The 23,791-nt window shown below is 46.6% G+C and overlaps 1 protein-coding gene across 6 annotated transcripts in view; it reads left to right on the top strand.

Moving 5' to 3' along the window:
- The first annotated feature begins 687 nt into the window (after positions 1–687).
- fryb (furry homolog b (Drosophila)) overlaps positions 688–23,791 on the top strand; it is an 87,360-nt gene continuing 64,256 nt past the window's right edge. For 3 of the 6 annotated variants that reach the window (XM_036525367.1, XM_036525370.1, XM_036525369.1), the window contains exon 1: positions 18,766–19,110. In XM_036525367.1, the coding sequence (XP_036381260.1) occupies positions 19,029–19,110 (82 nt within the window). In that variant the 5' untranslated portion in view covers positions 18,766–19,028. Of the gene's footprint in view, positions 844–11,628; positions 12,060–18,765; positions 19,111–23,791 lie in introns of those variants that run through there. The other 3 variants (XM_036525371.1, XM_036525372.1, XM_036525366.1) reach the window with 2 other exon arrangements.

Here is a 23,791-nt window from a genome sequence, read left to right on the forward strand (position 1 = left end):
AACACAACAGCCCAAGTGGAGGTGACAACTGGGGCCAGGACATTACAGTTAATGGGCATTGAACTAAAATACTTCATACTGGAAACATTCAGCTGCCCAGAGAGATTTGTTTCCTAGACGTTTGAGGATCTCTCCTGTTCCCAAATATTGGGTGCCATTATACATTTCATATGGACTTACCAAATGAGAACACAACATGCTTACAAGATATGTAACATTTTAAAGCATTTTCAGGATCTTAAATAATAAAAAGCATTATTATTATTATTATTATTATTATATCCTGCCATTATTTGTGGGTTCATGTGTATTGAATCTTGTGTTCATCCACAGAAAGATATGTCATTCTGAATACCATATGAAAGATATGATATTCAGATTATGTATTTTCAGTGCTTAGCACTTTAATAAATCGTTATTTTGTATATGCGTTACTTAATGGTCATGAAGATTGCTTTATTTAATGTGTATATATTGACAGGGAAGCTTTTCCTGCACCTGCTACAGTTCTAAAGGAGAGCATCCTTCTTGCGAAGATGATCTAAGCGAACAAAGGTGTGCACTACTTGATGGGCATTACTGTCTGCGAATAGGCAAGGCGCTTGTCTTCACTATGAGGACAGACTGGAATATGATTGGTTGCTAGGGGTGGAGCTTTGTTCCTCCCTGGCTCAGGCTCTCTCGGTCCATAAGGGAAAAAAAACGATAAGGAACGGTAAAGGAATACCTAAATGAAGAGCGGATTTTGATCAAGTGCAGTGTAGCGATCTTGCTGAAACAAACGTTGGATGAAATTTTTGCTGAAGAAATGGCTAAATAAACCACAGGCCACTCGTTCAAAGGGTAAATTTCATTTTAAGTTCCTTTGCATGCTGAATGATGTAGCTCGCCAGCTACTGTAGCCTTCCTTTCCTTGTCTCATCAACCATGTAGCGAGCACGGTGGCTAACGTTATGTGTACAGCCACTAAGGAAATGGTTATCTATGAAATATAAACGCATGGACAGAATGAAGAGTCATTGGCAAAATGGGTCGTTTTTTTCTGTGTATCGTCAGTATGTGTGCAGTGTATTATAATATGCTGTATAACGTATAATATGCTAGCTATATTCCAAACCAGCAGCTTGAGTAATTAGATAGACTTGTTAGCCAACAATCATTGGTAGCTAGCCAGCTAACGTTACTGTAACAAGGAACAGAAGTTGTTGATGCTGCCAACAAAGCACCACTTTTTATTGTAGGTAACTTACATAGCGAAATAATATTCAGATATTGAATGAACTGTTTGCATGAATAAACAATGGACATGAAATGATGAAATGTAACATTATGTAAATAGATTAGCAATATACTGTAGCTTCTGTAGCTAGCAGGCTAGCTGTGCTCTATTGCTGGTTCCTTCATAATGGGTAGAGCTTAGTAGCTAACCTTAGCTGGATTTAAAATTGTATAGATTATTCTTTTTATTATACCCAGGTAGCTGGTCTGTCTTGCTATTTTAGAACACCACAGGCCAATCTATACACTCGACTAATGTATTTGCAGATATTAGTCGTTCCATCTAAATTATGTTCTCTTGTATAAACAAGAGTACCATATCAAGCGTATTGCTTAACAGTGGCATCAGAATAATAGCCTGTTTTATGCAATGTTGTGCAATCTTTCCCACTGTCTTCTCCGAAAAGAAAACTCAATAAAATCGTTGAGGATGTCTCATTTCTCTTAAAGATCTGATGCCCAGCGGTGTTCTGAGGGTAATGCATGATCGTATTTCCAATAACATATTTTATGTTTTGGATGTTGTCATACTGAACACTTGTGTACCTGTCCATTGGAACATGCGATGGCGAGATTGTAGTTAATTTGTTAGCAGTTCACAGTAACTCCTGGCCTGGCAGATCTTCAGCACTTTTTTTGCAGCAGAGTCACCTTTCTGATAGTTCAACTTTGCACGTAACACACTGCAACATATTTTCTGTATTTCATCTGCCTCTGATTTTTAAGTGCATCAGTCATTTATGAGGTTGAATGAGCATGAATATTTCATGTTAGAAACAGCAGTGTGTCTGCACAACTGTGCGCTGTTAATTATACCTGTGGCTGTTGGGATCCATACCCCCCTTCATTATAAGCAGTTTATCAGGACATGTGCATCTGTCTTGTTCACAGTGTTCACTGACAAATAGGCCTGTATTTGTTTTTATAAATAATAATGTTTTGTATTTGAAAGATGTTTATGAAGTGTTGTGTGCTCTTCCAGACCACACCTGTGTGTTCAGCCTCTGGGCTTTGCTTGTCATTGTTTGACTGAATTCACATAAGCTGCATATAATTCTTTTAATTGTGGTCGGTGTTGTTGTGGTTTCACTATCAAAATGGAACAATGCCCTTAATTTAGTCATTCATCGGCTTGTTATGGCCTTCTGCCATTGAGGAGATTATTAGATTGCACTTCTCATTGTCAGAGAAAATGCCATCTGGGCTTCCATAAGCCAATTCAGAATTATGTGTAGCCTTGGGAGTAGAAACAGTTGGTTTGATTTTCAGAATGAGTCTCTTCACTTCCTTCTGTTTTGCATGGATCTCTCTGCCTAATGCTGTTTCCATGATAACTAGAACAAATAAAGTCTGGCCCTCTGAAATAACACACTGTGGGCTGGGAGAATAATGCTAAGATATAAAACTAGCACTGCAGTGTAAACACTGCTTCTGTGTTTGCTGCCAGCTGCTGTGTTGTTGATCCTAATGCTCAGTATCATATTAATTTACTGCATGAAGAGCTTCTTTAGGAATGTAAACTAAGTGTAGCACAACTAGATTTGCAATCTAAACAATTTTGTCTGTGTTTTTATGAGTGATATAGCTTTATTGTGACAGTGTGACATGTTTTAGGTTGTGTTTTCTCTTGTTATGGCAGGGGGTGGACAGCAGTATAATGACACTAGACTGGATCTTCCCTTCTTCCTACCCTGAACCTGAAGTCCGCACAGATTCTCTACATTGAACCCACATTTCATTTTAAGTTTGTTGTAATTGAATATCGCAGTACCGGAAAAGATGACAAGAAGCATCCGTGAACCGCTTGTTAAAATATAAAAAACAGGTGTGGGCAAGAAAAGGACTGTCAGGCATGAGCTTGTCCTAGCAATAACATTCTTTGTGTCACAAGATAAATGTTATGTCCAGCTTGATTCTATTGTCTAACCTAATCCAGAGCTGACCTTGATTTCCTGTGCATTCCAAGCAGAGAGGACAAAAAGGCTTTGCATGTAAACCTGTTCAATTCAAGAGACACAACACAAGAACATTTTGTTAGACAGCTACTTTTCCTGGATGTTTCAACAGCAATCGGTCCAGTGATTTTCCCTACTAAACTGGAAGTTTTCCTTTTCCCTTCAGCTGGTCCAGGGTCAGTTGACCCAATCCTAGCCTTCACCAGCCATAGTATGAAAACGATTTGGGTCAGTGCATGTGGGTGCGATTTCTCTACAACTGGCTTGCATGGATATGCCCAGAGGCCGCTCTCTGTGGCGAACTGAATGACAGGCAGTGAGAGGGTTTGGCGACAGGTGTGGCTTGAGGACCCTGCAGGACTGCCAGTGACAGGCATCACGATCAGCAGCTCTCTCTGGACTGTCAGACAGAGCTGGGGCAGGCTTGCTCATGTCATGGGACCCACACCAATTAGAGGCCTACTTTCACTGAGTCAGTGGTGTAGGCAGATTCTGTCCTTACCTCTAAATGGTGAACTGATTCCGGATCAGTCATTAAGCAGAGAAAACACCCTGAGTACTGAGAACAGGTTAGCAACGTAACCAGTAACCTCAATATGTTGCCTTTCAAGGCCACAATTTTGGGTTCAGTCATTGTTAAATTAACTTAAATTCAGAAAGCAAACCGATTTATTTTATCAGTAAGCAGGAACTACCCTCTGTTAGTAAATGCCATTCAGGCCTGATGCATGTATATTCAAGTAATTTTTATTTTTTGTAAATACAGTCTGTGCAGAAGTTGTACAGACTGATCCTGCTAATGAGCCCATTGTTAAAGTGGTAGAAGCGGGGGTCACAGCATAAGCTTGGATGTGTGTTAATTTAATGGGTTCATTTAACACGGAAACAGGTGTTTGTGTTTTCTCTTTGAATTATGTGCTGTGAAGCAGTTTTACAGATTATCCTTTCAGTAATTCATCAGTCTTATTGTTAATGTTGCTGTGTGCTGTCCGGTGGTGTGGCAGGAGCTGGCTGTGGCGGAGGCGTTGTGTACGGATATGGATCAGGCTGCATGCTGGGGAGCAGATGGCATCCGAAAGGAGTGGCGGGGAAAAGAGGCTGGCCAGATGGGATGGGCTCCAGCAGCCCACTAGAGCCTACTGTGGGGGGGTGGGGGTGGGGGTGGGGATGGGTAGGGATGTGTTGGTGGGTGTGAAAGGATACCCCAGGAGGGGTGGTGAGACACCACCTACCTAATTTGAGGGAACCTTTCAGACGGAGAATGGAACTTTATATATAGCTCTCTCTCTCGCTATATAAGATATATATAATCTAACATAATATTATATTGTGTGTGTGTATGTTTATTTACACATGCAGAGAGAAAGAGATAGAGGCCCGTCACCAAGAATCGAAATCAGGACAAAACACTACTTGGAGAAGCTTTTAGCAAAAGATTAAAGCACTTGATTGTATGACTTTAAATTTGACATTTGCTTTGCAACTGCACTTTAGCCTGAACCATCTTTATAAAGCTGTCGGCTTCCTGTAAGCGGGCGTGTAATCACAGGCACAGCGCAGAACTTGTGTCCCTTTTAAGCTGAGGGCCACATAACACGTTCCACTCAGCGCTGTGCTGCAGGCTGCTAGCTACCGGCATTGCTCACGCAGATATAGCGGCGGCTCTGCGGGAGAACGGCAGCATTCTCTCATGCACAAACGCGCCCGGCCACTCGAAGCACATTAGCTCATGAAGCTGATGATGGCATTGACCCTAAAGACATTGTGTATCTTTTTTTTTTTTTTTTTTTTCAAGCATGGCATGCGTGGGAGTGTGCTGATAGTTTTTTCCTGACACACTCCTCTGTGCTTCTAATAGACAAGCTGTTAACAACCCTCTCCACGACTCTCAGCATTTTTTAAATGTTTGTGGAGTGACGATGATAGAAGCTCCCTGAATATTGCTTCTGTATCTGTAATTTACTCAGCGGGTCTCCTGTTGCTCCCAGCCGACAGAATTATGTCCCTCACCATGGCAACAACCTGCAGAATTCCGTCTCTGTTTGGCGCTGTTTGTTGAATTGTTATGCTGTTTACTCGTTTCTCTTACACGTGTCAGAAATAGGCCTAGTCCTGCAGCGTCTTGCTTACTGCTGACTTCCTCATGCCGGCACATCGTTGTCGGATGATGGCTCGCTGCAACTCCTTGTCTTTCATGGTAGTGGAGAGCTCCGCCACATTGAGATCGGTGTCCTGAGAGATTGTATTAACATAGGTCTCTGGTGGCCTTCCCCGAGCTGTTTGTCTGTGATTTGGGACCCACAGAACTATCTTGCTTACGTCTTACTCTGGGTTTCTATGGCTGTGCCCAGCAATTCTCAGGCTCCTTGATTTTATTTTTTCACTGGTCTTAGGAATAGCTCCGTAGAGCTTCTGGTTGGTCAGATGTTGAGACCAGTGGATCCCCCTCAGCAATCCCAGCTTTCTGGTATACAATATACATGCTTTGGCTGACATGCTATACGGGACAATTGACCTATTTGGCTGTCCTTAGTAGACTGTCCTCATTGAGTTCAGTGCCTTCCAGGCCAGAGGAATGCAGGTCTTCGCATCTTTCCCAGTCTCATCACCCAGGATCCTTGGTATCCTATGTTTCTGAGACTCTTTTTTTTTCTCTTATTTGTTTCCATGGAGATGATATGCCATGTACATGGTTTTCTTGGAGTTGAGCCTGATGCCATCACTTTTGCAGCATTTCTCTACTCTAAGAAGACTCTTCTCTGCTTGTGAGATGTGATAAGAGGTGAGAGTGTTGTTGGCAAAGTTCAGGTCTGTAAGCATTACCGGTGATGATGTGCACCTACTCCTTCTGTTGATGGTGAATGCTAGATCTTTCTCTTTTCTGCCAAGAGTCGGTTGGAAAGCAAAGTTGAGCACATTGACAAAGAAGTAGGCTAGGATTTTCTTGGCTATAGTCTCCGAGAGAAAAAAAAAAACAGGGCACGATATGTAGTAGGCTGCGTCTTTTAGTTATTCTGGAGGAATCTGATGAGTCAGCCTGAAGAAAAGGCCTTTATGTTGAATCATCTGAAAACCCCAGTGAGTTTTTGAATAGTGAAATTCAGAAAGCATAAAGTGAATCCAGATTTGTACCATGAACAGTAAGGGCCAGTCATAAATAAATAAATCGATGAGAAGGTAGGCTTATATGTAATCAGGTAATTAATTATGCCATTTTTATGATGTGGAAACAAACTTCGCTGGGTGTCAGTGAAGAGTAAAATGTATGGTTTCTTTGTGAACGCTTGTATTGGTGTTAATCGTCAGGGACAGTAGAGGGCCCTCTTGAGTCACATATCCTCTGTGGAAGTGCTGTGGGTGTTTATTAGTCCCAGAACATTGCTGCACACCCTCCTTACGCTGAAGGTGAAGGTATAGAAAGCAGTTGCTGTAACATGGCTTCACTTCACAAATTCAGCGAGCCTTCCCCTCCTTTACTTAAAATCTGTGTTTTGTCTCTTGTTCGTATATCAAGAAAACATTTGTGAGTTGAGCTGGTTTCACTCCTAAGGCTGCTGTTACAGAATTTGCAACTGATTGTTGTTTGTTTCACATCGCTGTCAAGTTCCCAGCTCCCTTACAGATGAATAAACAGTAAAGCTGTGTTTACTTGCTCTATGATCTGCTCTTCTGCCAGGGAATCCAAGCTATTTCTCACTTCTTGCTTTTTAGAAAGCAGGAATGCGGAGATGAGGAAGAGGATCAAATAAGGAGGGAGACAAGACGTTTCTAATCATTTTTATTGCGTCTGGGAAAAAAAAAACCCCTCAGTAAGAAATGTCTGAAACAGAGACATCAGAATTGCTGCCTGGTGGGGTTTTGAAACGCTGTGACTGCTGTTGCATGCAAACAGAAAGCCCATACAGAGTGAGTCTGTTTACCCTGTTCTTTCCTGTGAGCACTGCAGAGCCGCATGGGAGGTGCGGGTCAGTGTTTACCATGTGAGCTATGACCCTGGCAGCTGCCCTGCCTCCCAGTATGACCCACCCCTCAGGTCAACAGGTGTGTGGGCAGGTGACAGCAGAGTTACAGAGTTAGGGGTGGGGAGGTGGTTGGGCGGGGCTGACTGGACTTAAAAAAAAAAAGAAAGAAAATCAGGAAAAAAAAAAAAAATCAGGTTACATGCAGGAGGGAACTTTCAAAAGCAGGCGTTTGAAAGCGTATCGCGTTGTCCGGTCGTATCACCACCGAGATTAGGTTACGTTTGCGCCGCGGACATTCCAGCATGTTTGCCATCACCTGGGACCTTGCGTTAGTACCAAGCCAACGTTTGGCCTCAAGCAGGGTTGAAACAGTAATGCAAAAGATTTTTTTACCCGGCCATATAAACCCTTTCACATACAGATACTGACACCTTTAACACAGTATATTGAAAGTGTAGGGGTGTGGCCAGCATGCCTTGGGAAAAGTGGTGTTCTGTGTAAAATCGCACAGCAATAATGTGGACAGTCCATTCATCACAAAGTGTGTGGTATGATGTTTACTGTGTGAATTACAAACAATGTTACATCAGTGCCTGTATCATATATCCAGCTTTTTAAAATGTGGATACTTGGGTTTCCTCCATGATTTAATGGTTTACTGGAAGAGTTCCCCTCCTTATTCTTCTCTGTTATCCCTGATGTCAAAACATTAAAAAGCCAAAGAATGTGTTGCTTTTCATGCCAAAAATCTTTGTAATGTGTAGTAACCCAGTTAATATGCATTTAATTCATCTTTATGCATGCATCATCAAATATATTTCACGTTATTGGTAGAATATGACATAGTACATATATAATGTCACGTGGTATGAGAGGATATATTACATGATTTGATGCACTGAAAAATATACAACATTTTTTCAAAGTTTTGTCCTGTAATAATTGAATGCAATGTTTAATGTGTTGTTAGTGGCATTGTTGATGTGGCGATGTGGTGTTGGCACTTACATCCGTGTTGAATGTAGGTTAGACGGTGAGTGTCAGGCGTAAGGTAGAGAATAAATCTGCGGTAAACACAGGTGTGGTCTGGCTTGAATGTGTTGCCTGAGTATGACCTATTTTTCAAGTATGAGTTCTCAGGTTCTCAGGTTCCGTGAGGCTATCCACAGCTTTTGCCTACAGCCATTCTGTCAGGACAGTGGAAAAGCACTGAGAGCTGTGTGTGCGTGTGTGTGTGTGTGTGTGTGTGTATGTGTGTGTGTATGAGAGGGATAGGAGAGGGTAGGAGAATGTGAGCTTTTGTTTTCTGTTGTCAGTAATTTGTTTTGCATCTACAGAGCGGTTGGCTGCCTAAGTTTAGAGGCACGAGTCACCTGTTCAGCGCATTACATAGCATAACATTTACATCACATTTACATCTATCATATTGGCAAGGATCAAGCTGCAGTCAGTGAGTTTTATTTTTGTTTTTTGGCACTGTATGCACTTTGGGATGAAAGAGGTCAGAGCTCTCAGTCCTTGCTACAGTATCTGTGGCCTGAGGGTTCCTGAATATACAGGAGTACAGGAGGTGTTGAGGTCACACGGTGTCCCCGAGGTTTAGAATCAGGGTGTGCTGTCCACAGAAATCTGCGGTGCTTTGAAACTTACATTTTTGCTGCTGGCTTTGGCTGTTCTGCCCGGTTAGTTTCTGTGCAGGACAGATTGCTCTTCTCCTCCACTAGGTGCCGAGAAGGTCAACACAAACCCACAACAGAAACCCTGCATTCAAAGCCACTGTAGAATAGCCACAACCTCATTCAGTCAACTTTGAAATTCCATAATTTATGGACAAAACATGACCGTTGTTGGAGACTCCCATTTTTCCCCGCTGTTATGCTTGGTGTCCGTCAAGATATGTGTGATTGTGTTTCTTAGCACAGAGTTCACTGGGCAGTGGGCACCCTTTGTATAAAATGTCGTCTCTGCATTACCCACAGACGTTATCACTGAAGAGGAATGACACGATCAGCTACATACAAAGAATAAAGGATAAAGGGATGACAGGTGTCAGCACAACAGCCTGTGTTTTTTTTTCCAAAGAAGCAAGGAGTGCATACCATGCCCTTTGATATTGTCCATGGAGGCGGGTGGAACAGGCGGCTTGAGTTTCCTTGTATACTCTGCAGGTTTGTATGTAAACATGCACATGTGTGTTTATGTGCGTGCAAAATTCAGCCTGCTACCTCACAGTAGCCTGATGGATATCGTAGAGAAGTGGGTTTGAGCAAAGGGGGTGTTATGAAGGTTATTTACCAGTGAACACGAATGTTTGGCTGCAACGAGGTCATGCCTCTGTGCTTTGGGCCACATCAGGTAAACTAAGCGTTATTTGTTTTTTATGGTTCTCACTGAGGGCAGAATACTGGGGCCTGTGAACTCAGGTTTACTTTATACTGTTTGAACAGGATTACTGAGCTGAGATGTGTCAGACAACTACTTTAGAGGGGACAGGGTATTTGAAAAGACAGCTTCACCTCAGGAGTAGATAATGTGCATTTTTGAGTTTCCAGGTCTTTTGCCATTGGACATGTAAACAGCACTTAAATGAAGTTTAAATATAAGTACAGTAAATATTCTTCAGTTTGGGAAGGGTTGGGAAGTTCCACAGAATGTCTTATTCCCTCTTCCCTCTCAGTTGATGACAGTTTCTGTGAGTTGTGAGAGATAAGCCGGAATGTTCGTTTTTCATTTCAGGCTACCAGAGGGGACCGCTTGAGAAGGGAGCTTGTCTGTTTTGGATCTCAGTGTGGCGTTCAGTTTAAATCACTGCTTCCTGTCTGTGGCACCAACATTAAAGCAGGAGGAACAGTTGGGTAATTTCTGTGGAGTTACCACCCCTACACAAGCTGCAAATTGCCCAGTTTCACATGATTTGTGTCTGTTGCCGGGCATTCTTGAACCGTTTCACTGCCCAGAGCCTTGAGAGAGTGGAGAGATTGTTTCATACCAGCTTTAACATGTGGTAACTGCAGAAAACAGAAAACACATTCAGAGTGTGCCGCTGTGTTACAAATTTAGTTAAGCATTGAAAATATGCGTTCATTCAGCAGTAAGTGAAATGGTTTGATCCATATGTCTTAAGATGGCATTTTTTTTTTACAAGATGGGTGTAACCAAACATAAAAATAGCACAGCCCATTCTTCTGTTACTCAGTGTAAAGGAGATACATACTTTGTATGTATATACACACATGTACAGAAGTCAGTGGGCATTTTTCAAGCTGAGATAGGGGAGGCTTAAACATTAAATTGTCCTGAATGTATTTTTTATCAGGTTGTCTGAATAAACTGTAAGTTTAATGAGCACCCATCTGCAGCTGATTCCCTTTATTCTTGACTGAATCTAAAGGGTGTACTTCACAAGAAGTCATTTTAATTATACTGTAGAGATTGCGTTATGTTAAATAATTATGACAAACTGATTAGGGATCCAGGATCCCGGAGCCTTGACGTTAAGCCAACCTTCATTTCATCATTTGTTTTTGTAAATTAGTTTTTAGCTGTTTTAGCTGTTAGCTGTCCTTGTCTTGTCCTTGTCCTTTAGTTCACAAGTCTCCACTGTTATTAAGCAAATTCTGTCCCAGTGATACACACTTAAAATTTTCCACCTTACTAATGAAAGGACATTATCATTAGCATGCTGTCCATCACCAGAACATCCCTCAGGGACAACTGTTTCCTGTTTTGATTGTAAATCCATAAATTTAAGCAAAACCTTTTGGTGTGACGTTCCGCAAAGCAGCAAAACTTTGACAGTGGGATGCTGCCTGTCCCAGCAGTGTACGCAAACATGTCACAATTTGGCACACAGCCCACAGGGGACTGAATGTGGGCACTCCGGGCGTGTACTGAGGGGATTTAGGGGAGCCAGTGTCCTAACAGCCATGAATGTGGTGAGGAAATCCCATAACAGTGGTAAATCACAGATCAGGGTTCAGGCTTGGCTCAGCCTGTTGCTCCCTGGTAAGAGGATGGTTGCTGGTGTTTATTGCTTGTGCTATAGTCTGTTACCCGTGCTTTAGTAGTGTTTCTTTTAACGCTTGTGTGGTGGAGTTCGTGCACGCGTGAGAAAGTGAGAGAGAGACAGTGAGAGAAGGAGAGAGAGAGGGAAGGGGGATGTGTTAAAAAGTGCATGTGTGTGTCACTGTGTGCTTTCCTCAGTTTATTCTTCCCTCCCTCTCCTTTCCCTTTCCCCTTCTTTGTTACTCTGACTCTGTGCTCAATCTCTTCCTCTCTCTCTCTTTCTTTCTGCCTGTATTTGTCTCTATCTCTTTCTCTCTCTTTCTCTCTCTCTCTCTCTCTCCACTCTGCTGGAAAGAGGAGGGGCAATCCTCAGTAATCCTATACCTGGCCAATTCATGCACGTTACTGTAACTGGCTAAACTGCCCTGACAAGTGCGAGGTTTGAATAAGGCAGCAGAGGCTGGGGCTGGCTTCTCCGTCGGCATCTCCTCGCGGGACACAGCCTTAGTCAGCCTAACCGAGGCGGAACGAGAAGAAAGGAAAGAGAAGAACAGCAGGGAAGAGCTGCAGGAAGAGAAAACGCTGCCTCTGGGCTGAGAGGAGGGGTGCCGGTCTTATCCATGCCGCCTCGGCAGACAGCCTGAAAGCCGTCGAGGGCTCCGTGTCCTTTTCAGGATGTCTTTCGATGACCTGAGGAGTGCGGGCAAGACGGCGGACAGCGAGCTGGATCGCTACGAGAGCCAGGATGAGGTCGTACAGGTGCGGATTGGTAGTTTGCCCGTGGACCTGCTCACAGCCAGCGACTTTCGAGGGAAGTTTAAAAAGATCCACTCCAAGAGGAGGCCCACCATCCTCAAAGGTAGGTGTTGCTGAGACTGGGGGGTAGTCCAACACTGTGGGGACTCAGCCCAGAGAGCTCCCCTCAGGAAGCTCTTTTCTAACCTTGAGAGCAATCCACCACTGAGACCTGTGAACACACTATCAGCTTTCTCTCATGGCAGGCTTATTTTAGCTGCTACTCTCGACACTGTGGATGCCTCAGCCTTTTCATCAACGGAGGATAATTGCCACGAGAATATTTTGATTTGTCACTTTACTTTCACACTCCATCTGTAATGCGGCTCGTGTCTTGCCGTGCCTTCATTGGGTTAAAGGAACAGTGACGTCTGAATGAGAAGCAGTGAAGTTGTCCGCAGTCCACTGGCTATTGTCATCGTTTTTGTGAAGGCAGACGGGCTTCTTGATTCACCAGATAACAGTCTGTCAGTGTTGCCTCAACATTGTGGCAGTGACAATAGCTTGAGAACATCACAGAAACATTTTTGTTTTGTGTCAGCTGGGTAGCAGGGATTGAATTGCTTCGGTTTACACTAGGATATAGGCAGGTGTCTCCCCTTTCCCAGTTGTGCTCCCCTTTTCCCAGAATCCTAACTCAGTGTCAGTCTCTGCCTCACACAGCCTTTCAAAGCTGTTCAGTAGAACCTGTTCTTTCTCCTGGTGTCTGCTGAAGTACCCGGACACATTGTGTCTGTTGGCCCAACTGAATGTCTGCCAAGGCCAGGTGCAGCGTATCAGATCGTACCACCATCAGGGGCATTAAGGGATTTTTTTCCAGTGACTTTGGTGCATGTTTTCAGGCTCTGTTAGTCATCTGCCTCAGCGAGAGTGTTAGAGTGAGAGGAAGGAGAGAGAGAGAGAGAGTGAGAAGTGATAAAGAGATAGAGCGATAACGTGAGAATCAGAGTGGTTGTTACAAAAAGTGAAAAGAAGGAAGAGAGTGAAGGAGGAAAGTGGTAATATGAGAGTGGTAAAGAAAGAGAGAGCGAGGGAGAGGGATGTTTCGCTGCGATGGACTTCTCTGTGGTGGAATCAGGGAGACATGCCTTGCATTCCTGTTCTTCATCAGAGCTTGAAAATGCTTCTAATAAGCATTTTTATCCATCTGCTGACTCTCCCACCTCTTAAAAGAAGACTAAACAAAGGCCTTAGAGGTGTTCCCCTATGAAACATTAATGCATTTTAAATGTTTCTAAACTTGATGAAATGTACAGCATTTTAACACATTTATCATTGCAATTTTCTTGTGATTTGCATTACATTACGTGACATTACTCTGGATAGGAGCGTGCTGAATGACAATAATGATAATTTATGAGTACTGTAAACTGTAAATTGTAATGTCAAATCCCATGAGTTAAAATGCGTTTCTTGTACAGAATTACAGCTACAGCATTGATAAGATTTCTAGTAGGGACATGAACAAATAGGCTGTGCGTTTGATTAAATGCAGACCAGTCACAGTTTAAAGGTTTGAGAAGCAGGAATCGCTGCACTTTAGCCCTGGAGAGACCGGTTCAGTTCCAGGATGACGGGGCACGCAGCGTATGCGAGAACACGTTTCACATTTCGCGGTGGGTGGTGAGGAGCAAGGCGGCCTCTCCATGTGTGCCCCCCTCCAGTTTGCCTGTCCGCAGGCTCACTTGCGGGTCACAGCATTCCTTAGGCCACAATCCCAACAGCTGGCATCTCCTTGCCTCGTGCAGCTGGCATTACCGGCCTTGCAGAAAATGTTTGGAATTGCGGAGAACTCTGGTGAGGATGAAAAGACCACAGCTGTTTCTGTGGTTGATAGGGAGTGTCGTGTGTCCAGCTAGCTGGTTTGGACGGGGGGGTCTTCTAGCATGTGGTTGGCGGTGGCAGCGAAAATCAGCTGAAGACGCTGTACCGCAGCGTAGCTGTAGCCTGTTTTGAGGTGTGATAGTTATATATCAGCATGTTTTTCTCTGAGCATCGGACTCCAAACCAGGCTCATTTGCCAGGAGTGCGTTGTCGAGACAGGAGACGAGCGGTAAACAGCGCCCTCACAGGCCTGGATGAGACAACACAGCAGACACGCCGCTGGAGCTGGCCGACGGTCACCCTTGTTTGAGCTGTAATAAATAACAGTGTCCCTATGCGTGGCAGGTGGAGGGTGTTCCTCCACAGCTGCAGTGGAGGAGAGCAGATGCAGGGTTTCACATGAAGGCAGAGTGTGATAACCTGGAGCAGCTGGAGCGTCTCTAAAGCGAACACTTCGGCAGCTTCCAGAAGCAGGCAGGGCAGGTCGCACTCTGTAGTCACTTGTTCTGAGTTGCATTCATCCGCACACACACACATTGGCCTGTGAAGCACTGCCTTCTGAATTTCAAAGACATGTCTGGTTCCAGTAATCATTTTGCCAGTACATCTAATTGCTCACTGTATTTGCAGTCCTTTAGGCAACTACTCTTGTGAGATTTGTATCGCTTGTAAACAATTATGTAAGCTTCATTGCACACTGTCAGTCCATGCTGTTGGCTTGTGCTCAGTGTGTGGACATAGTGTCCGGAGAATGTACAATGGTTACTTCTGATCTGAGGAATAACCAAGGAAACATGCGCAGCTAGAATAATTCTGTTAAGCCATCAAATTCGTTCTCACATTCTGCAACACTGGATGGGTACGTGACCAGAGCATGCTAGCTGTTCTCACTGTGCTCGTATCTCACTGAAGAACAGTTTTGTCCCCGTAAACGAAGTGAGCGGTACCATTGTGGTAGGCTCAGTCGTTCATACGATGTTACTGTAATGTTGTTTTGTCCGTCTCTACAGTATTGTGGCTTTGCTGTGTAGCGACAAAGTAATTTAAATACAACATAACGTGCAGTTTGAGCCCCATCCCCGTGGCCTAGATGTGCAAACCCAGGCCTTTTTTCAACAGTCTGTCCATTCTCAAGCTCCTGTCTTTTTAAATGGTCGCGTTGGAAATAAACAGTGAAACTATTCACCCGGGGAATTACGTCACGGCCCTGTGCCTTTGGAGGAGGCTTGCTGTGGCGCAGTGAGAGCTGCCCTAGAGCAGGGGGATGCGACCCCAGTCCCAGCTGTGATCAGCAGCCCTTTACCACAGTGCTGAAAAACACGCAACGGAAGCAGTCACTCTGCACTACAGCATCAATAGTCTTGAAGAGCCAGGAAGTGAGTAGTCTGAAATCGCATATATACGGCAGACCCCACAAGAACTGAGTGATATTTCAAAGACAAATAATACATTTCATAGAAATTAGCCAACAAATATTCTGTGGGAGTGCACGTCGATTTAATTAACATCAAAGTGAAAAGAGTTTTTGGTTCTATTTTGAGGTCTGTCTTGTTTATTATTAATATTTGCCTCAGTGTTCATATACTTCAGAAAAAATGATGACAGCAAAATAGATGACAGACAGCCCACGCCGTGTGGTGAGGCAAAGCGTGACAGCGTGGGACACAGGGTTCTTGTTGGCTGGTGCCCGCTGTAGTCGTTAGAAGGGAGAACTCGCTTTTTTCCTTTGTGCGGTATTGGTGTTGACACAACACACATGTGTTATTACCCAAACAGGTTCAGCCATCATAGATGCATTTAACCCATTTTATTACCTGCACCCCCCCCCCCCCCCAAAAAAAAAGGAAAAGAAAAAACTGCAGACTGCCTTTATTTTCTTTGTTTTTCAAACACAGGAGTGCAAAATCACATGATGTGCAATACAGGTTCTGCCAAAATTGACACCGAAGTGTTCCATTTTTCTTCTCTCTGTTTGTTCTGTAAATACTTTGAAAGGCCACATAGGGAGCCCAGGCAGTGGGAATCACATTTTGAGCCCAGACAGCTCCTGTAACTGTGGTCGGGCAGTATCATCTTTTTAGGGTGTGACCGGATATTTTCTGAGCAAATGTACTGTATTTTATAATAGAGAAAGAGAATGGCTTGGGACAGCTAGGTAATTTCTCAGGCCCTCCTCCTCTTCCGTCAGCAACAGCGTATGTGCATCAAAGTGTGTGTTTGAGTGTGTGAGGATGTTCAGTTGTAAAGTGCGATGTTTTTGAATCTTCGTCTTTCTGACAGTGTGAGACTGGTCCAGTCCCTCGGGTGATCCTTTTAGCCACTTGCTGTGGGTGAGCTGTTAACAGCCTCTCCACTGTTAGAAATCTTTAAAGATCTAAGCGCCGTTGTGTTCACAGATGTCAGGAGCAAGCACACAGACCAGCCTCTTAACCCCCCACAGGCGTACTGTTAGCTTTGCAACCCCTCCAGCAGATTTTCCACAATGAGTGGATCATGCAACGGCTATGTTCGCTTTCCTTGTGTACTCCGGTCTTGTGTTCATTGAAGGTTACCCTCTCTCACTCCTCTGTGTACTCTCTCATCTTAAAAAAACACTTCAGAGAAAAAATCCGGTTTTTCCTGGGAAGTGCACATGGTATTTTTAATGGCCAATATACAAAACATCCAGAGTTTGTTTTCAGTGAAAGGGAATTCATTCAGTGTATGAATATGTGTGCGTGTGCAGGTGTGCGTCACATTTTTCTGCTCTGCTCCAGCCTTTTCTCTGTTTTCTGTCCTAACGCTTTGCATTGTGTGAGGCATTGTGTGGTAAGTTTATATGCTGTATAATATCAAGCTTCATCCTTCCCCGTTGCGTTTGATGTGCTGCTTTAAGGCTGAAGGCTTTTTTTTTGCGGTGTCCCCCGGGTTATGTTGTTTGTGGCATTGTGTAGTTTATTACGGCTTTTGGTGTTCCCTGGGAACTGAAACCCGAAGATCCTGGATACTGAGGCTGCTCCCTGGTCACATGATCGCGGCCGGCGACACGGGGCCGGGCTGTCCCCCCTGGTGTTTGTCGACGCGCGGGTGTTCCGCTCACGCGTTCCACGAGGGGTGCTGCGTTGCGCCATGTTTGTGGGAGCGGAAAGTGCAAGGTGTGGCGCTGCCAGCAGACGGCGGCTGTGTCACAGGGCGCGGGGTCAGGGGTAGCGTTTCGCTCTTTGTGTTTGAGTGAGGCTCGGTCACCAGACTTCTGTCTCTGTTGTCACACCTCTCGCTGGAGGGTCAGTGAGGTGAAGGAGGCGGGTATTTTCCTGAGCAAAGACTGTCCTGGGCAAAAACTCCCCAAAGCAGCCATTTTCACCTGACACTGAAATAGTATATCTTAAGAGCCGCATAGGGTGGTTTCATGAGAAAGTGTTTCCCAGGGAAAAGTGTTTGCTCAGATGTATGAAGCATTTCAAAGTCAACCTTGTGAGGCCTGCTTATTCCATGTGAGCTGGTAACAATCCACCTAAATACCTAGGTGGTACCTAGGGTTCATTTTCTAATGCCTGTCAGCAATTCCCTGGAAAGTTAATGTTCATTTTCGAGTTCCAGGTAACATGTTACAATGTAAATGTTAAATTATATCCGAAAGGCAACCTACTGAACGTTTCGAGTGAACAGCCCTAGGGGCTGCTAAAGCCAATTATTGTTGACTGTGCAGATCTGTAAAGGCAGAGAACAAAGAAAAACAGATTGCCTCAACGTAGTGTGGAAGTCTGTTGTAATGTGTGCCCCGTAATGAAGATGTCTCATCACGCGAGGTGAACGCGTTCTGAATTTCCTTTTTATAAGAGTGATGAAAACGGGATGTTCTTGTGACGCCGCCGTGAGGCTGCTGATCGTTACAATGGCAATGCGCGTCATCACCCTCCTGCCCTTGAGAGCTGGGCAGTGTGAGCGGGACCCGGCGGCTCTGTCACCTTGGTGACGGTCAGTCTGATGTTTGTCGCTATTAATGAGGCGCTGGCCGGCAGCGTCCTGCTGACTCCTGTCTGTGCGGTTTTAAACAGAGGCTGGTCTGGGAACAGCTGCGGCAGTGCAGGAGCAAGTAGGGAAATGGAGCTGTCTTCTGCAAGCCCATCCCCTCTCTCTCTCTCTCTCTCTCTCTCTCTGAGTGATGGCTTTTTAACATGGCTGTCTGCGGCCAGCTGGTGATGGCAGTCAGCTGGGCTGGGCTGTGCTGGACTGCAGTATGTTGCGGCGCTGTGTAAATCAGTACGTTGTGCTTGGCAACAATGAGTTGTAGGGAAGGAGGGGAGTGGCAGAGCCTCGCAAACAGTGTACACACACACAATTGCACACACACACAATGTCCATACGCGCGCGCGCACACACACACACAAAGGACTACAAACAGGCTTGCAAACAGACTCAGTGTGCCTGTCTGCAGGGGTGGAGGTTTAAGTAAACAGCACAGGAGTTGTGAAATTTCTGCAGCTGCAAACAGGAAGAGAAAAACGCATCTGTCTGCCTGTCAGCATGGCTCAGAGCTGGTGCCTCCTCATCCTCCTCCTCCTCTTCCTCCTCTTCCTCCTTCTCCCACCCGCCATCCTGCGCTACCACAGCAGAATCATGCTGAAAGACGCACAACCTCCTGAACCATCTTCACCCCCCCTTTCCTCATACGCACCCAGTAGTGCTCATCAGCTCCCCCCGACACACACACACACACACACACACACACACAGACACACACAGACACACACACACACACACACATACACATACACATGCGCACACACACACACACACACTGAGCGATGCTCACCAGCCCCGCACGCGGACATACGGCAGTGCTCATCAGCCACTCTCTCCACTAAGAGGATTGGTTCCAGGGCTACCAGCCTGCGTAGTCATTTATAGGGAGCGCGCATCAGTGCTTGCTGAGAGAGAGAGAGAGAGAGGGTGAGAGCAAGCGAGCGCGAGAAAGAGAGAGATTGTGAGAGAGAGAGAGGAGGGAGAGAGAGAGAGAGAGCGAAGCTGCACACTGTCAGTCAGGGACTCGGGAGGAGGAGAGGAGAGAGCAGCGTCTCGCGCTGGGAGGAGGAGGCTCTTCCCGTTTCTCTCAGCCCGGCTCCCTCGGCCTCGTCCGCGTCCCCGGGAGGTGACAGCAGGGCCGACCCCCCGCGCCCGACCCCCCTCCCGGCCTTGCTCGCCCGCTCGCTCGCTCTCCCTCGGCCCCATGGCAGCAGCCATGGCCAGCCAGCAGGACTCGGGCTTCTTCGAGATCAGCATCAAGTCCCTGCTGAAGTCGTGGAGCGGCAGTGAGTACATCGCGCGGGTTTGTTTACGGGGCCCCCCGAGCTGCGGTCGGCATGCTGCATGCTGTCGTCCTCCGAGCAGCCCATCAGCTTACTGCTGCTTCCCCTTTAATTCTATATCTGCTTATTTCTCCACCTCTCTTCTGTCTCTCTCTCCCTCTCTCTCCATCTTATTCTCCTTCCCCGGGATGCCAGCTGCCTCCATGTCGTCTGAATGTCATAGATTGTAAATAGCTCCTGTTCCGTATGGCGGTTGGGTTAATGGGGTTAGCGAGGGTTCAGCCTGATTAAAAGCTACGGGCCCTGCATCATCTGCACTCCCTCTCTCTCTCTGTCAGCCTCTCGTCCTGTATTTCTGTTTCTTTTTGTCATTCTCTCCCTCCTCGCTCTCCCTCTACCTTCTCTCTCTCTCTCTCTCTCTGCACCGCTGTGTGAGGAGTGGAGTGTTTTTCCCTTGTTCCGTGGGATAGCGGGATGGCGGGACGGCGGCAGGATGCTCTGTGCGGCAGCGGCACTGCGCTCTCAACCCTCCCCAACCCCACGAGGAGCTGCGTCCTCCGCGTCTCTGCATCCGCTGCCCAGCGAGCGTCCGTCAAAAAAAAAAAAAACAGTGTTGTTACGTAACTATAACGCGGGAGGTCATTCCTACTGCGGTGACTTCTCCCCTCGGCTCCCCCCCAGTCTCCAACAAAAACACAGTGTGTTTTTTTTCTACTCCTTGTCTCGTGCTCCATCGCATTAGCTTGTCCTAATGCTGCACGTGTCGGACCGCATCGCATATTTTGTGCATCGTCACGGTGATAAACAGCGCTGCTTTAAGGACAGCGTACACAGTGCCTGCACTCAGGGTTAATTCCTTGTCCCGCTGTAACGTGCTGCGGCTCAGGGGATGGCATTGTTGACCTCTGTTGAGTAACGGGGTGATGTAATGTGTGGATGACGGGAGCGTGTCGCGGACGGAACGGGCTGCCGGGGGAGTCTTGCTGTGTCACGGGGGAGGCGAGGCGGCCCTGCCGTCGGCCTTGATGCGACGCGCGTCGTCGTCTGCTTAATCCTGGGTCCCGTGGACCCGTTTCCGCTCCGACGTGAAAGGAAAGCCTGGGGTAAGGGGAATTTTCAGGCAGGGTGGACGCTCCGGGCTCCGGGCTCCGGGCTCTGGGCTCCGGTGCACGGCGAGGGCCTGGGGAGACAGCCGCCACGGCCGCCAGTGCCTTCCTGCTTCTCACAGCTTCTCTCCGCCTCTCCCTCGTGAGGGATGGTCTCCCCTCAGCCAATCGGTGCGCAGGAGGGCCAGCGGCGAGAACGCGGCCCTCTCTTGCCTTGTTTTCTGAGACAAAGACTTTCATCTGTGTGAGGAGGCAGGGGAGGGGAGGGGAGGGCACGGGCGAGAGAGAGAGAGAGGAACGAGACCGCGCGCGAGCTTACTCCAAATTTACATCAAATACAGCGCTGCTTGACACCCAGCTCCGCGTGCTGAGAAAGGCCAGACACAGCTTTTGTCCTCTGAAACACTTCATCTTGCTCAGAGCCGTGCCTGTATGAGCGATCACATCAATGATGTCATTCTTTTCAGTCTGTGAGGAATATAAGGGGATTTAAGTGTCACTGACTTTATGAATGGCCCCGGTACACCTTCTCCACCGCTCAGAGAACCGAAATCAGAGGGAAGCCTCTGGCTGACTACTGACTGGAATTTCACACGTGAAGGTAGTGCCTCAGATGTACACTGTTAAAAAGATGTGAAAAAGAATGTTGTGTGTGCCTGGGAGATGAGCTGGAAGGTCTCTTATCACCCAGGTGCTGTGTTTGTTTCTGTCTAAGGCTTCGTGACAGCTTTGTCACTTTCACTAAGGTTCCTCACCACGTGGAGCAGGTGACCCTAATGAGGCTTAATTTCCCCTGTAGCTATCGCGACGTTCCCTGAACCGTAACGTTACTGCGCTGTAAACTCCTCAGTGACCATTTTTCCCACAGCCGTTCCTTTCTCCACCCTCTCTTGCGGTTGTTGCTGGATCCGTATCGCAGCTGACCCACGGCTTTCCGCAGGCCTCTTTCCCCACCTGTGACATCATCGCCTGTCTGGAAACCAGGGCTCCATGGCGTCACCCGCGCCGGCCTTTATTTGGGACTCTCTGTAGAGGGGCGGCGGCCCCCGCCCTGTTCCGCCGTGAAATGAGGTGTGGCGCTGATGGCTGAGCTAGTAAAAACAGGCCTGGGAGACCCTCCCGCTCACTCACACAAGCCTCTCATTCACCAGGGCATATCTGGCCATTCACTCAACACTGCTCACTATTGTGTTCCTGGTAAAAGCCAGGCCTTTACAACGTAAGGTGCTATTTTAAGCTTCTCCGACAGATGCTTGCCAGAGGAGGCGAGAGACGTCACTAGACTCGCACCTGTATTAGATAAGCAGAGGTCATTTTTTATTTCCCAGTGTTTTTTTTGTTTGATCATAGACAGAAACAGACTTTGCAGACGTTTGTAATTATTTCTTTTCCAAGTAGGTATAACATTTACAACAGTGGATAGATAGTACTGGAATTTGAAATGGCATCCTGTTGGTCGCAAAGCCCCTTTCCTCGACCAATTCTAATTTTGCCGTCTCATTCGCTAGGGAACCTCCAGTTCCACCCCTGTCGCTGTCATTTAGCGTGCCATTTATCTGCTTTGTCATAGTGGACTGCCAGCCAAATGGTGATTTGATGATTTTTTTCCTGATTAGCGATAAGGAGGTTTGATTCAAAGAGTGTGTGTTTGTGTGTGTGTCTGTGTGTGTGTGTTCGGGTGTACATGTGGACATGCGAGTGCGTTCATTGTCCTTGCGGGAGCGTCACCCTGCTCAGCATCTCTGGGCAGAAGAGGTGACGTCATGCTCTTGGTGCCTGCTTTGTTTGCCGAGTCACAGTGTCTGGAAGGGGGGGGTTGGGCAGCGTGTGCCAGCCACGCCGCGCTGCTGTCCTCGCCACTCCCGTTTGGTGCTCCCTGACACTCGTGGGCCCTGTGTGTTAACGCCGTGCCTGTCCTACTCTCCCCAGCTGCTTCGCCTTGTTAAGAAGCAGCAAGCTGAGAAAGACAAAGGGATAAACAGTTTCGCTTGCGCGCTAAAGGAGAAATAGAGGCTCGCCGTGGCCCGGGGGGAGTGCGCTCCCGGATGAAGCAGGAAGTCGTTTGATCAGAAAAGGAGGAGAATGAATAATGCATCAGAGTTTGTTCTGCTATTCATCCAGGGAGGCCGCCCGCTCATCAGAAGGACAGTGTCATTTGAAGAAGACCCGTTTCGCACATGTGGAGGGATTGCAAAATAATCTGTAATATTATTTTAACGTGGCGGGCTGTCCCCTCGATTCACGGGCACTCACAGGGCCTCGTTGAGTAAAAAAACACATTATCAGGGAATTTGGAGTCTTATCCAACGTGTCTTAGTATTTATAGCTCAGCGCGCGCATTCCAGCGGAGGGCAAATAACAACTGTGATCGAAACCACGGCTTTCTAGCGGGGGACGTGTTTTGGGTGTCGTAATGATACATTCTGCTTGCGCCGTCTTATCAGAGTCATTAATCAGGTTTTTTTTTCCCGTGATTAATCACCAAAGCGTGGCGGTTTCAACGTGGCAGGAAGCTGCTGCTCATTCCTCTCCTGTCTCTTCCCCTTTTCTGAGCGCGTCAGACTGTGGAATGTGGCGGCTCCTTTTAAAGGAACGTCGCTGTGTCATAGGGCCAATGTGGAGGAAAGAGGGGCAGTTGTAGCGATCGGACCGGAGTGGCACAGCAGGAGAGAAGCATGGGGTGCAATCAAAGGGGATCGATCCAGCCACTTTTTTTTTTTTTGCCGACCCATCTGGTTTCATGCTGACTCATGGAAGAGGGATGCAGCCATCAACCTCCCCCCCCGCGCAACACTGGTTACCTGCTGCACCCCCCCCCCCCCCCCCCCCCACACTTGCTGGACTCCTGGAATCCTAAATGAATGCCTCACACTTACTTTAAATTAGCTGTGATCATTGATCGATGAACAGCAGCAGCCTGCCGTGGGAAGCTGGAACCCTTAGACTCCATTGGCCAGGCATTGCTCAGGCTTGCTCTGTGGTCCTTGGTCTTGTTTTTCCCCTCATTAAAACTCTCCCTCTGGGTCTTTGATAATGGTGGTGCATTATCAGAATCAGAATAAGACTTTATTTACCAAGGATGCCTCTACACATACAAGGAATTTGACTCAGTGTCTCTCATAGTGCTTGCATACAATGTCAAAGTGACAACAACAAATGCCAAACAACGGTAGTGGAGGACACACACGTGGAACAAGTAAGGAATGAATGTGGTATTCATTATTTGACGTTCTGTTTTGTAATCTTAGTGCAGTTCAATGCCACTGATTATTGTCATTCAGTTTAGGAACCACTGAAATGCAGCCATGTGTTAGAAATATCTGTTTCCGTCCACACTCAAGTTTGTCCATTGCAGCTCTGTTAGGAACTCTTTGTTCTCATTGATTGTCTCTTTTGGTCGTTCTGGATAAGAGTGTCAGATAAGTGACAAAAGAGTTCAGCTGCGGTCCTGCTTGCGGTCTGCTTTGGGTCTGGTGTTTGGAACTCGCGGTGCCTCAGCACAGTCCTGTGTGAAATAAAACATGGCCCTCAGGGCTACACCGCAGGTGTAATAAAACAGCAGCGGTGTTGGGGGAAAG

The sequence above is a fragment of the Megalops cyprinoides genome, chromosome 3 (genome assembly GCF_013368585.1).
Source record: "Megalops cyprinoides isolate fMegCyp1 chromosome 3, fMegCyp1.pri, whole genome shotgun sequence".
NCBI lineage: Eukaryota > Metazoa > Chordata > Actinopteri > Elopiformes > Megalopidae > Megalops > Megalops cyprinoides.